Below are 13,088 nucleotides of genomic sequence, written 5' to 3'. Positions count from 1 at the left end.
GAAGCACTCTAGTCATGCCCCTCTTTGTGAACAACAAACAGTGATTTGAAAAGCATTGAAACCACTTGACAGAAATGGTATCTTTTGAGGCTTAATGGGTGACTGTTGAAGTTTGCAGGTTGCTTTTTCATGAAGATAATGGCCAGTTTGAATTTGAGTCAGTTTCAGTGGATTCTAATGGTCGGGCTCTACCAAAGCCACTGTTTTTTATGAAGGCTGAAAAGATAGATTTACTTTAAAGCTATAATATGTAAGATTTCTGCGTTAAAATGTCTACAAACTATGTTATATATTTGTTAAGTTGTTTATTGCATTATCCAACAGTGCTCAAACAAGAAATCCATACTTTCTAGGGATGCACTGATACTGATACCACTATTGGCATTGGTTTGATACTGTGCCCGATACCACTTTATGAAAATGAGTTCTTTCAACACAAGCAATGTGATGAAACATCTGAAAGACCAACATGACGCAGAGTTAAAGGTGTTTGCTAATGCTAGCAGCGGGAAACAAAAGCAACAACAGTCTATTACATTTAGGAAGTCAGGAACATGTGATGAAAATAAAGTGTGCTTTAAAGTCATTGCGAGAAGTTAATGGCGTTATTAAGTACTCGTATTGGTAATCGGTATCAGCAAGTACCTAACTATAGTTACCTGTACCTCTGGAAAAAGTGGTATGGATGCATCCCTAATATTTTTCCAAGATAACGGTGTATTTTGTGCGAGCTGTTGCTAGCTGGCTGCTAGCTGCTATAACCTCATCAAAACACAGGATATGTTGACTGAGGAAGGAACTTTAATTTTACCTCATCCATGAACATGATTTCTGCCTGAGTCATGTCAGACAGATTTTTATCAGCTGTTGTGGTTGTGTAAAAGCAAAGAAAACAACTCCCATCAACCCATGCATATTCACAGCGTCATCAAACTACGTCTTGTGATATTGTTTGAATGTGAGTGAGAACCATTGTGGCAGACTTTATCGCAATATTGTACGTTTCATCAGTGTCATCTTTCTGTTTTGATGTGTCAGTTTAGACAGCAACCAAACTTTCTTTTCAGATGTGACTGCATTAGTGTTGTCGAGGCCTGATCCACAAGCAGTTTGCTCTGTGTCCACTGCCCTACCATGGGGATGGAGCCTGGGGGGCGGGGGGCGGGGGGACAGGGTGCGGTGGCTGTCCTGCTGAGCTCGCCGTGGTGTCAGAGACATGTAAAGACAACACTGAGCAGTTGTGACCGTGGAGGTTGCAGATCATCAGCAATTCCTAACAGCAACTGGTGGCCTCCAGCCGTCCCAACAGTTGCCATGACATTGTTTTGTTTTATGGTTGGCCTACAGGAAGCGGTGTATAGCCCTGGCCATATAGGGTTCGGGGCAGGTTGAGTGAATGGATTATCTTTTAGTTTTAAAACCTGGTGATGAATTACTGGCTCTTTGTAACTCATTTACCAGCTCTCTGAGTTCCCACATACAGGCTCTTTGAATACAGTGCAGTGCTGACTTGGAAGCTCACACTGTGTGTGGATTTCATCACTTTTTGATTATAATCTCCTCTGTTTTGAACTGAAGCTTTGTTTACATCCGATTTGATTGATTTGAGCTACAGATGTTAGCCTCCCAACTGGGGTTTGACAGAAAATTCAATATTTGTACTTTCATCTGTGCTAAGAGAAGCACAAGTTAAGGGGGGCATGGAGAAGAGTTTATAATCAGAGATCTCGGAGGCTTTGAGGTTGTATATTTCCATCAGTGTTTTCCATTTGTAGCGTTTCTGTTCGGCACTGGTGTACCAGGATGTGCAGGCCTCTCATTTACGATAAGCCCTCCCTTCCCTTATCCCAGTGCTCCTCTCCCAGTCTCCTCCCCTGTCCCCCCCTCCTCCCCTCTATAATAAATGTCATAGTTTCCAGAGTGGGAAGGAGGCAGTGAAGGGGGTAGGGCGGGCGCTCGGCGTGTAACAGGACCACAGCAACTCACGCAGCCAATGGAATTCAGAGAGATTGCTTCCGTAGATGTTTTTTTCCTCTTTCACTCTCTTTTTTTTTTCTTTTCTGTAGTTGTCTCACCCCGCTCCCTGTGACCCCTCTTTCTCAAGGGGCCCCTCCAATCTGAGCAGTTCCAGCTATTTTGCTTGGTTTGTGGTGTTTGTGTGTGTGTGTGTGTGTGTGTGTGTGAGGGCTGGGGGGGGGGGTGGTAGGGGATTTGGCAGCTCCTTTGATCAGTAAAGCATAAACAAGAGGGGGCTTCAAAATGGGTTGCATTGTGTGGGGGGGAGGAGTGCTGAGTCAGGCCCTCTCGCTCTCCGGCCTGGGATAGAGAGCAGACAGGCAGGCTGGGATTACCGCAGAGGCCAAGAGAAACTCTGAATCTCTCACTTCACCCAGCTGTTCCCAAATCTGGGCTAATGGCGCTTTGGGATCAAATTAACTGTGAGTTTGCAGTCGGTGGAAGAACACATCCAGAACATAATTATTGCAGGGTACAATAGATAAACTGCTGAGAGTTAATATTTAATTGCATTATGAACAACTTTTTGTCATGTGTATTGAAGTAAATCATCTACTGTTTCAATATAAACATAAAAGCTGTGGTGATGCATAAACAAGCTACTGGAGTTTGGTGCCTGTTTGTTTGAGGTGAGGGGGGTCTCTTAAATGGGATGTTTCAAAAAAAAAAAAAAAAAAAAAGAACAAGTGAATAGTGGGGTTTTAGGTCGTAGCTCAGTCTGTGCCTTTGTCAAGCAGGTGAAAGCTTTGTAAATGTGGCGCCAGATTGTTAAAGCCCCTGACACTCCACAGTGTCCGAGCCACTTCCAGGAAAAAGGACCCCCTGCGTTGAGCCCTGGGACTGACCCTCCCTCAATAGAGAGGGTCCTGCTCGGGAGAGGAGGGCTTCCTGTATTAGCTTTCCATCTTAATCAAGCAACAAGTACCAACAAAGCACTAATTATCAATGCCTTCACAGAATGCAACACAGTGCCCCCTCCCCCGGTCCCCCACTCCTGTCCCGGCAAAGACGAGCCATAAAATAGATGGTGCAACATTGTCTGACGTTACAATAGTTGTTTTGAAACCAATCATGGCCTCCATTAGACATTTTCAAGAAGAAGTGTTCAGCTTACATATGACAGATTGCAGATGTTTGGCTTAATTTATTTTTTACTTGTCTACTATTTGATTTGTCTTTATAACTTTATTTTAATTCAAAACAAGGTACAGTCTCTCCAGTCTAATTTGTGACATACATGTGATTATATAAAAATATCACAGTCCAAACCAAACTAAGAATGAAATCCTTGTGTGAATCTATATTGAATTGTGGGCTCAGGCTGGGTCCAACAAGACACAGCTGAGTTTGGCTTCCTGTAACAGTCATCATTTACAGAAAGCAGGACTTAGATTCAGAGTTTTCATCAAAGCAGAGCTTGTTGAAACTGCTCTGAGTCATCATTTCCTGTATGTGACCTGCTGTTTTGTGTTGATATTGCCCCTGCTTTGACCTTAACTACTGATTACTGATAGAAACACAATGATGGTAATTCTTCTGACGTATGTGTTTGGCCATCTTGTCTCCTTACAGCCACATTGATCAGACCACCACTTGGCAGGATCCTCGCAAGGCCCTGCTCCAGATGAACCAGGCTGCCCCGGCCAGTTCTGTGCCAGTCCAGCAACAGAACCTCATGAACCCAGCCAGTGGTGAGTTTATGTTGTTGTTACATGCAGGCTGGGTTGCTACATCAAGGATTACTTCTAAACCCAACTCATTTTCTACCTTAATTAAATTAATTATTGTTGCACCAAAACTTTAAACTGTGGCCCAGTATTAACTTTAATCTTAAAGAGGTTTAACTTTTAAAATGCATTTTAAAGATGGATTTTGGAAAAATCACAAGTTACTTGAAGAAAACTGAGGGACAGACTCAATCCAAATAAGTTTTACAATGTGTCTCTTCTGTCTTTCACTCCCTTTGGTAATTCAGCCAACAAATTTTTAGCAAAGGAGAACTTAAGGTGGAAATATACTTGCTTTTAACTACGCGTTCACATACACACCTTTACATATCCCTACACTTCATGGCTGCCTCGCGTATCCTGCATCTATTTGGAGCGATGGTTGTGCGTGTCCTCAGAAATTAACATCCTTACAGCACTGAATGTATTTATTTATTTATTTATTTATTTATTTATTTATTTTTCTGAATTAATTAATTTATTTTAGTTTGGGTAAGATCACCTCTCCATATTGATATGTCTTTATTTAAGTATTTATTTCAGTTTAAATCACTAAACTTGGATTCACCAAACTAAGAATAGTTTTTAATTGTGCAATAGAGTTCCGTTTAATGTTAAATTTGGATTTACTCATTTTAAACTGAGTCTCTCTCAACTCTGGTTAGAACTAATCTCAGATTAAATTAAATCCCAAATCGTTGTTGGTGCAACCCAGTTTGAGTTTTACTATAGGAGCAGCACATGATATGTATTACAGACAATGTTCATCATATTAGAGGTTTTAAGCACGAATTACATTTCTTGAGGTTATTTCAGGGCATTTTCTTACTTTCATACAACATTCAGTAGAAGTCAGGAGCAGTTTAGTCTAGTTCTTACATGTCACTAAGACTCTGTGTACCTCAGTTCTGTCCATGCAGCTGGAATTTGCCCTAGGTGAGGTAAGACTGAAGTAGAACGTGACAGGTCCTGTCTGACATGTTTGGGAGCTCTGTGACTCACAGATTACAGAGTTTACAGATGGAGTCTCTATATTCTTGAATCGTCACTGTTCCATTTGGCAATCTGCAAGTAAATCTAAAATAAATCAATAAATAGATGTTGACCAGCAGGCTTGTTTGTTCTTAGTGGCACACATCATAGATTTATTACATTCTCAAAGATGAAAAATAACGTGTTGTTTGTCTTGGCTGTTTTTCCCCATGTAGCCTGTTTATTTTCTCCCTGCATGTACACATTACGATATACAGGGATGGCTGTGTGGCACAGATTGGGGAGGGTTAGGTTGCCACCCTGGAAAAAAATATTGATCATAGCAGCAGCTGAAAGAAGATGAGCTCATTAGGATCTGATATTATAGCTGCTCCTATTTAAATAGTGTGTATTAGGGATGTAACAATACCTAAAATTCACAGTGGGAAAATATCACAATAAAATTCAACAATATTTTCATCGCAGTATTAAAAAAATCAATGAAAAATGAGGACTTAAAAAGATGTAATTTATTAAATAATATATCTGATGTGTACAGCATTTTGTTAGTGGTATACAATTTGTTTTTCCCTAACTTAAAGTGCTTCTACTTTCCTTCTTGATTTTCCTTCTGATAAAATAAAAGTAGTCAGCCATGACCTAAGCATGTGCAAAAAATTGACATGAATTGTCTGTTTCAAATCAAAAATCCAAACAGTCCTGTAGGGTACTGAGATTTGATTTTGTAATTTTTAAGTAATGCTGCTATATGTTGTGCAGTTAAAGAAAAATCTGAACAGTGCGATAACCACCAGCATCTCTCAAACATTACTTTTGCTTGTCATCCATCAGGTCCTCTTCCTGATGGCTGGGAACAAGCTATTACATCAGAGGGTGAAATTTACTACATCAACCACAAGAACAAGACCACATCCTGGCTTGACCCACGACTTGACCCACGCTTTGGTGAGTTTGCTATAGACAGAATTTTACTTAAATCAAGAACTAAACTAAACTAAACTTTAAGTATTCTATTATTTCATTTAAGTAGCCACCTAAAGTTATAATAATATTTTAAAAATAAAAATATAAACAAGGGAGTTATATCAAGAAGTGACTCTGTAGTAACGACTTTCTTTAACAGTTGTTGTATGTGACCACAGTTGACTTTCTCTAGTAGAAAGTTCTGTATAAACCATAAAATATGTATCTCCAGTATTGTAATAGTGAGTTCAGTCCTGTATGATTCATTATTCATTTCACCCCACAACATTGTTTTGGGGTGAGTAGTCATGCCATTGGTTGTTGAAAACAGATTTGACCAAACCCCCACCCTCAAAATCCACACCTAACCTTTTGTCAGCCATTTTAGTGTTGGAGCAACAGCTGAGTTGGCCATTAATCCCCCCAGGCCGAGCTAAAGTTTGACAGTTAGCTTTCTGTGTGTGTGTGTGTGTGTGTGTGTGGCAGCCAGAGCTGGTGAATTAGTGACAAGACCAGGTACATGTGTTGAGATTTCTCCGTGGCCATGGGAATGAGCTAATCCCCCTGCGCCACGAAGACTTCCAAAGTTGAAGGATCCTGCTTATGTCACTCTGACTCATTTACGCTTCAGGTGCCATCCCTTCATTACAGCAGCGTTCCCCCCTGGGAAGCTCACTCAGGTTCACAAAGGCAACATGTGCGAATCAGCACGCAGGCTGTTATCCTGTTAAATGTTTGTGTTGCTTTTTATCGAGCCTGGGCACTTAAACCGCATTTTTTTTCCCCTGCAAGCAATTGTGTGTCCCACTCTGAAGGCAGGCAAGAAAGTTCAAAACAGAGTTGTAAGGGGAGTGGGGCAGCTGGGAAGAGATGGCAGCTCTGATCGGCAAACCTCTTTGAAGATTTATAAGTCTTGAACACACAAGGCTGCTGGGCCCCTGAGAGCAAGTGAGAGGGAGTGAGAGACCATGTTAACTCATGATGTGCCATCAAACATAATTGTTCCACATCAGATAAAATCTTTTCTGTATTAAATAATTCTAAAGGTTCACATCATACCTTTATGCCTCTATTGTTGCTGTTATTTGTGCCCCTTGATCCTTTAGATCTTAGAAAGATTCCTGTGCACCTAAAACTAGTTGATATTTCATGAGTGTACTTGAAGGAAAACCTTATTTTATTCTTGTTTAGTTATTTTGAAATCATATTTTTTCACTTTGTGTATAGAAATGGTCTCCTCTGCTTGAGAAACCTCTATACTGCTGCTATGTAGGTCTCCAATCATAAGCCAGCTGCTTTGATAATGGAGGCTAATTTGAGCTTTGAGAAGAAAAGCAGCAGAGTGCCTTTAACTGAGGGTTGTTGCCGGCTGGCTTTCCCCTGCGTGAGGCCCAGTGCAGGCACAGCCTCATTCTGCTGTAGCTCCAGACAGACTTGAATCTCTGCCAGGCCTCTTTATTCTGTGGTCCAACTCTTAATCTGTTCCAGACCTTTTCAGTCAAAGAACTCCAATGTGAGAGGGGAGGTGGGGGGCAGGGAGAGGCTAGGCGAAAGGGGAAGAAAGAAAAACGGAGGAACAGAGGGAAAATGCCGACGGGATAAGCATGCATCCTCTTTAAGATCCAAGGAGGTGGTGAGCAGCGAACAAGCCATGAGTGCACTGTGGCCGAGTTCAAAAGGGGGCTGGCCTATGTGGATATGTTGTTTTCTGTACGTACCACTGTGGATGAACAGCGAGGAAAACATACTATTAGGGTAAATAGATAGATTTCCTCTGGGAGTTTGATGTTTTGCTTTGAAGCCTTAATGTAAAGCCGTTTACCAAACTCTTTGCTGCATTATCTGTCATGTGATGTTTTTCTGCCTCTGCTGTCAGACCACTTCACCAGAGAAGTTAGCATCATATTAATCATGTCATTACTATGGTGTACTCCTAGTGTAACTGGCAGCAGTGAGCCGCTTTAAACAGTCAGTTCATATTCTCTCACCTAACCTAGAGGTGTTTATTTATATGGAAAGTTTGGATTTTATCTGCTGATGCTTTTTAAGATTTCTGCACCCACAATATTGGCGGAAAAAATCACAGAAAAATTACCTCTAGAAAAACTCAGTAGCATTTTATTTCAAAACCATTATTATGTTTACTTTGGATAACCCACTGACCTTGCATTGACCAGTTTTTATTGGAGCTGCTTCTTACTGAAGAAGTCATCTTGCTGCAGGGATGATGTATTTTGGTAGACTAACTTGGAAGTTAGCATCCTGCTGGTTGCCTCCACAAAATACCAGAAATCAGAAGCTAACTAAGCTATGGACATTTCCAGGTGATGTGCACATATAGTGAAGGCTATATTCACATTTCAGTGTAATCATGTTAATTTTTATTAATAAAAATATATTATGTTCATTGAAAAGGGTAAAGCTAACACAACTTCCAATTTTAACATGTTGTGTACTAAAATAATTCCCTCATCAGTTGTCCAACACAGTTTCCTGATTGCCTCAGTTTTTTTTCCACCTCCTTGCAATGCAGAGCCAGGTCAACACAGGCTCGCTTTACTCAGACCTTACTATTGTACGAGATGATAAAACGGTGTTTGTATCACATCCAGACTGTTTCTCCACTTTGGTTATCTCGATGCTGGAAACACAACACCTTCCCAAGGGGCCTTTTTTTAAACTTGTTAAATCGACAGCAGACAAATATTTACCAAGCCCTCAAAGGTGCTGTGCCCTGGTCACATAGAGAACTTCCCACAGCTGGCACACCCTCAACCCTACCTGCCCCAGGTGATCTTGTGGTGTAATATAGCTGCCAGTGTGATCGTCTGATAAGGGCCTGTGTTGCTGGCTCGTTGTGTTGCAGGGGTGCGTGAAGAAGACAAAAGGCAGACAGCATTAACTTGTCTCTTATCTTCCTGGCCCACCAGCTATCACTGCCCCTATGTGCTGCTGACTTCAACCACCCCTCGACACACACACACACACACACACACACACACACACACACACACACAGTCTTCTGGCCTCCTTTTATGCTATCACTCTGGCCCTGAACTGAACCTGTCCTTCGCTCCTATCTTACCCACAGATGTAATTCCCTGCTTCGATATGCTCATTGTTTGTGCATAGTTCCTCCAGTAACATTGGTTACTGTTCGCTGTTTGGTCTGTGAGGAAGTCCTTGACTTGGTTGTTCACAAGAAACTCAGCTGTAAGCCTGCAGTCATCAACACACTGTCTTGTGTGTATCAGTGGATCTTTGATGCCACTCTCACTTTTTAATGCATGCTCCTCTTCAGAGCTCACACCTTAAATTTGGGTGTTATTTAAGTACTGGTTCCAAATTGTCTGATCCATCAGAATAGTAAGCTTATCAGTTCCTTTTATCAATACCGACATGTTTCCACGACAGTTGCGTATTGTAAAACAATGAAATCAAACACATGGCGTCTACCCTGCTGGTAACTTGCAACAAAAAGGTTTATCTACTCTGTTTCTACACCGTGCTCCCTAAAAAAGTTGCAGTAATGCTGAAAACCTTTGTAGACCTCCTCTTTTCCATGCAGAAAATTGATTAGGTATCAGTAAGGAAACTGATAAAGAATCAGACTGATAAGCAGGAATGATAATGGCATTGGTACTAATAAAATATTATCAATTCCTGTCCCTAGTCATTTACAAAGTTTTGCCCACCATCACTATCAGACATGACAACTGAGAAGATGGTGGCAGGGTTTAATAATAAGGCTTGCCTGCATACCTGTGCCAAGTAAAACGCTATGTGCAGCTAGTTAATGTGGCAATACACTTGCTTGAGAGGGCAAGTGGTAAAAAAGAATTAAACTATTTTGACAATTTTAAATTAACCAGAATTTTTCATGAAAAAATGACAAATTTCTGTTTTCAGCCTCTCAAATATGGTGATTTCCTGCTTTTCTTTGTTTATATCATATTGAATATCTTTGGTTATAGACTGACAAAACCTTGTACTTTGAAAGGCTGGGATTGGCATTTTTAACCTTTCTCTGATATTTTATAGATGTTGCAGGCCTAGATTAATCATGGCAACTGACCTTAGTCTTTGTACTTATTTGATAACTGTCAGTAAATAAAACTGTTAAAATAAAACTGGGGCAAGTAAAAAAAAAAAAAAATAAAATTGAACCCTGCATGGCAATAAATTCAGTTGAGGCAAGACAGTTGACATTTTAACACATTTTATTAACTATAGAGAGTTTTGTAGGTCAAAGTTGAATCAGGGAGTCTGCCTGTAACCTTTACAGTTTGGGAAATTATTTTGCGGCAAGCCTTCACTTTCTTTCCAAATGGGTTCAGCTGTCTGATTGTCGTCAGACTTCCTATTAGCAATGGTGACAGTACAGTGTTATCATCAGTAGAAATGATGGTCAAAACGATGAAAATAAAGACACGGGGTGTCTCTTGTCGATCAGTGAATCTCTCTCCATTTGCCTCCCCTCTATATTTAATATGTAGTCGTCTTCAAAGCTCAGGCAGCTGCTGACATGGCCCATGTGCAGCACCTCTGCCTCGAGAACAGCTGATGGTGCCCTGATGGTAGAATGATCCAGCCACAAAAGGCTTCAGTATCTGCCAAAGATACGAAGCAGGGAGAACTAACACACTCTGCCATGGCTTCACTTGATGTGTGTGGGAGAGAGAGAGAGAGAGAGAGGAGGAGGAGGAGGAGGAGGAGGAGGAGGAGGAGGCGGCGGAGGGGGCAGCTCCATGACTCCGTGTGTGTGTTTTGTGTGCATGTGTATGTGCTGGGGTGGGGTTGTTGGGGGAGGCAGCGTGGACAGAGAGGGAAGGGGGGTGGAAGGCAGGGCAGGGCGGGGCCTCCAGAGCTTCCCAGGGAGAGCCCTGAGCCGCGGTTCATTCAGCTCCTGAGATAGTGTAAACAGACAGTGATTGAATGGTGATGAGAAAGGTGCCGGGGTGGGCAGGACAGCATGGAGAGAGGCAGCCCTGCATGAAAATTGTGCCCCCGTCAAGGCTTTGTTTTGGTTGGTGCTTCAAGCGCATAAGCAAACAGCGCTCCTCATTGGTTCCATTACTGTTACACCCCTTGTGGTCAGGCACATTTGCTTCTCTTTCTCTACTACAGTGATAAAAAGTGTGACCTACTTTGTATGCAAAGATTGCTGCATTGCTGTGCTGCTTTATACGCATGTTTATTAGACCCACCCTCACGAGAGTAAAGAATAACAAAGATTTACTGGAGAACAGCTGCTTTCAATACACATGTTCTGATACTGTTTACATGGAGTTAGGTTGTTAGTAGGGGTGTGGGGATTCTCCAAATTCACAATTTGATTTCACTTTCAATTTTAAGGTCACAGTTTGATTTAATTTTTCAATCTAATCATTTTTTCAACACTGACAGCTATGCCACTTAAGACTAGCAAGACTTTTTTTCTTTTTCTTAAGATGAACAGATCATTGGTTTTACTCCCTGAACAATGCCGCTAAGATTTTCAAATTCTTCTTCTCTATATTGTATCTAGTGTGATAACAGCTGCTACTGACGTGGACAGAGGGTCGAGAGGAAAAAAAATGCTGTGAGAATCACCAATTCTGCATTTTTTTTGAAGCTGAATGTTCATTTTGATCAATTTTCAGTCTAAGATTTAAATTGTAAAAAAAAAAAAAATCCTATTGCGATTGTTCAGATATTGCAATCCCAATATGATTCTTGATTAGTGGGAATGATCGTTTTTTCATTGCAGTTTTCATTTTCCCTGGAAAAAAAAATTTAAATCATGATGTCATGACATTTCTTGGGCTCTGTACTCTGGGCTCTGAGAGAACAAGATTTGCAGGCCAGGGCATCTCAGCGGCACTACAGTACTTCATCATAATACTGTTTTATCATATATTTTACCTTTAACATAAAATTGCACCTCCTGCAATTTGGATATTTCACGTGCACATATGGCAATTTTAGTAACATTAAGATTAATCACGCAGCCCTAATTTGTAAGGTACAGGAATTTTGAAACTAAAGCTAACAGTGGTGCAGTGTTTCGAGTCTGACATAGGTATATTTTAAATTAATTTGTCTGATTAGGGCACTGCTCATAAGCCATGTTTCTACCAAACCCTTTAGGTATAGTCCATTTTCAAGCTGTACCTAACCTGTCCCAACATGTACTGTACCTAAACCCTTTTACTGCTGCATTTCCACTGCAGACAGCACTCTTAAATGTAGGCAGGCTTTTTACAGGGGCATTTGAGCTAATTCCTTTCACTTTTCCAGCATTTGGAAAACAACAGACTAAACTTTTCGAGGTCTTGAGAAGATGCAGCACTTACTGTAAAATGCACATTGTCCTTTAGACAACTTTTCCACTGCTCCACACTTTTCTGCCACTTGCACTCTTGCTCAACCACTCACTCACCACAAATGCACACGTTTTGTGTTTTTCTTCTTGGTATTTGATTGTTTATTACAATAAGCTTTGTTGGAGAAAAGGCCACAGGCAACTAGACAAAAGACTGCTGGAAAAAAAAACAGGGGAGGGGAAATCTTACATCAGAGCACAGACCTCTGGTTGCTCTGATTCTCTCTGACCAATCAGCAGTCTGTAGTGTTTTACTCCACATTTTAGTATCAGCTTAGCACACTTGGAACCTCAACAGAGAGGTGACAAAAACCTTTTTTCTTCCAATGGAAAAACAAAAGTAACTGTTGAAATGTGTACCAGACTGAACTGAACTCTGTGGAAACAGAGCTATAATACATTCATTAAATCAGCTAAAGTGGACCCATCAGGCCAGGGTAAGGAGGCAGTCAGTCTTGAGGGATAATCTGTGATTTGTTTAGAAGGAAACAAAACGCACAATGAAAGGATAAGTCATAACTGATGCAATGTACAACACACCACTAACAAAGCCTGTCTTAGTCAGTGAGTGGGAGGGGATCAGGTCTTACAGGAATAGTGGTTGTTTCAGACACTAGGTGAAAAAAAACTGCTGGGACTTCCCTTGTCCTACACAACCTGCTGCACTGGCTCCACTCTTTTACAAGTTCAGCTCGTAGAAAAAATGGCTCAAGTTGTCAGTCTTGTTGTGCAGCGTTTAAATGCAGCCAAGCATTAAAGGGTGTAGCTGCAGAGACATTAATGTGTTTATAGTCTGCTGGAGATCTTAGATGCTAATAAGAGACTAAGCCCCTAAGTTTGGTGTCATATTCTAGTCATTTATACTTCTGCTTCCGTGAACCCCTAAATTTTCATTCCCGTTTAATTTTTTCAGTCGTACTTTTGTGTTTCTGGTCTGTGAGGATCACAATAGCAGTTTGAGCAGGCTTAAAAACCCATACTTCAGTAGCCTCGACATATCAGTAGCTATTGAGTGACATACACTG

At 41.0% G+C, this 13,088-nt stretch overlaps 1 protein-coding gene across 2 annotated transcripts in view; it reads left to right on the top strand.

Moving 5' to 3' along the window:
* Positions 1 to 13,088, top strand: part of yap1 (Yes1 associated transcriptional regulator) — a 35,808-nt gene that overhangs the window by 12,220 nt on the left and 10,500 nt on the right. The window contains exons 3-4 of one of the 2 annotated variants that reach the window (XM_084717423.1): positions 3,589 to 3,707; positions 5,568 to 5,681. In XM_084717423.1, the coding sequence (XP_084573549.1) occupies positions 3,589 to 3,707; positions 5,568 to 5,681 (233 nt within the window). The remainder of the gene's footprint in view (positions 1 to 3,588; positions 3,708 to 5,567; positions 5,682 to 13,088) is intronic. The other variant, XM_084717424.1, reaches the window with a different exon arrangement.

Source organism: Lutjanus erythropterus, chromosome 4, assembly GCF_056507025.1.
Source record: "Lutjanus erythropterus isolate fLutEry1 chromosome 4, fLutEry1.hap2, whole genome shotgun sequence".
Lineage (NCBI taxonomy): Eukaryota > Metazoa > Chordata > Actinopteri > Lutjaniformes > Lutjanidae > Lutjanus > Lutjanus erythropterus.
This window is presented reverse-complemented; position numbering and strand designations above follow the sequence as displayed.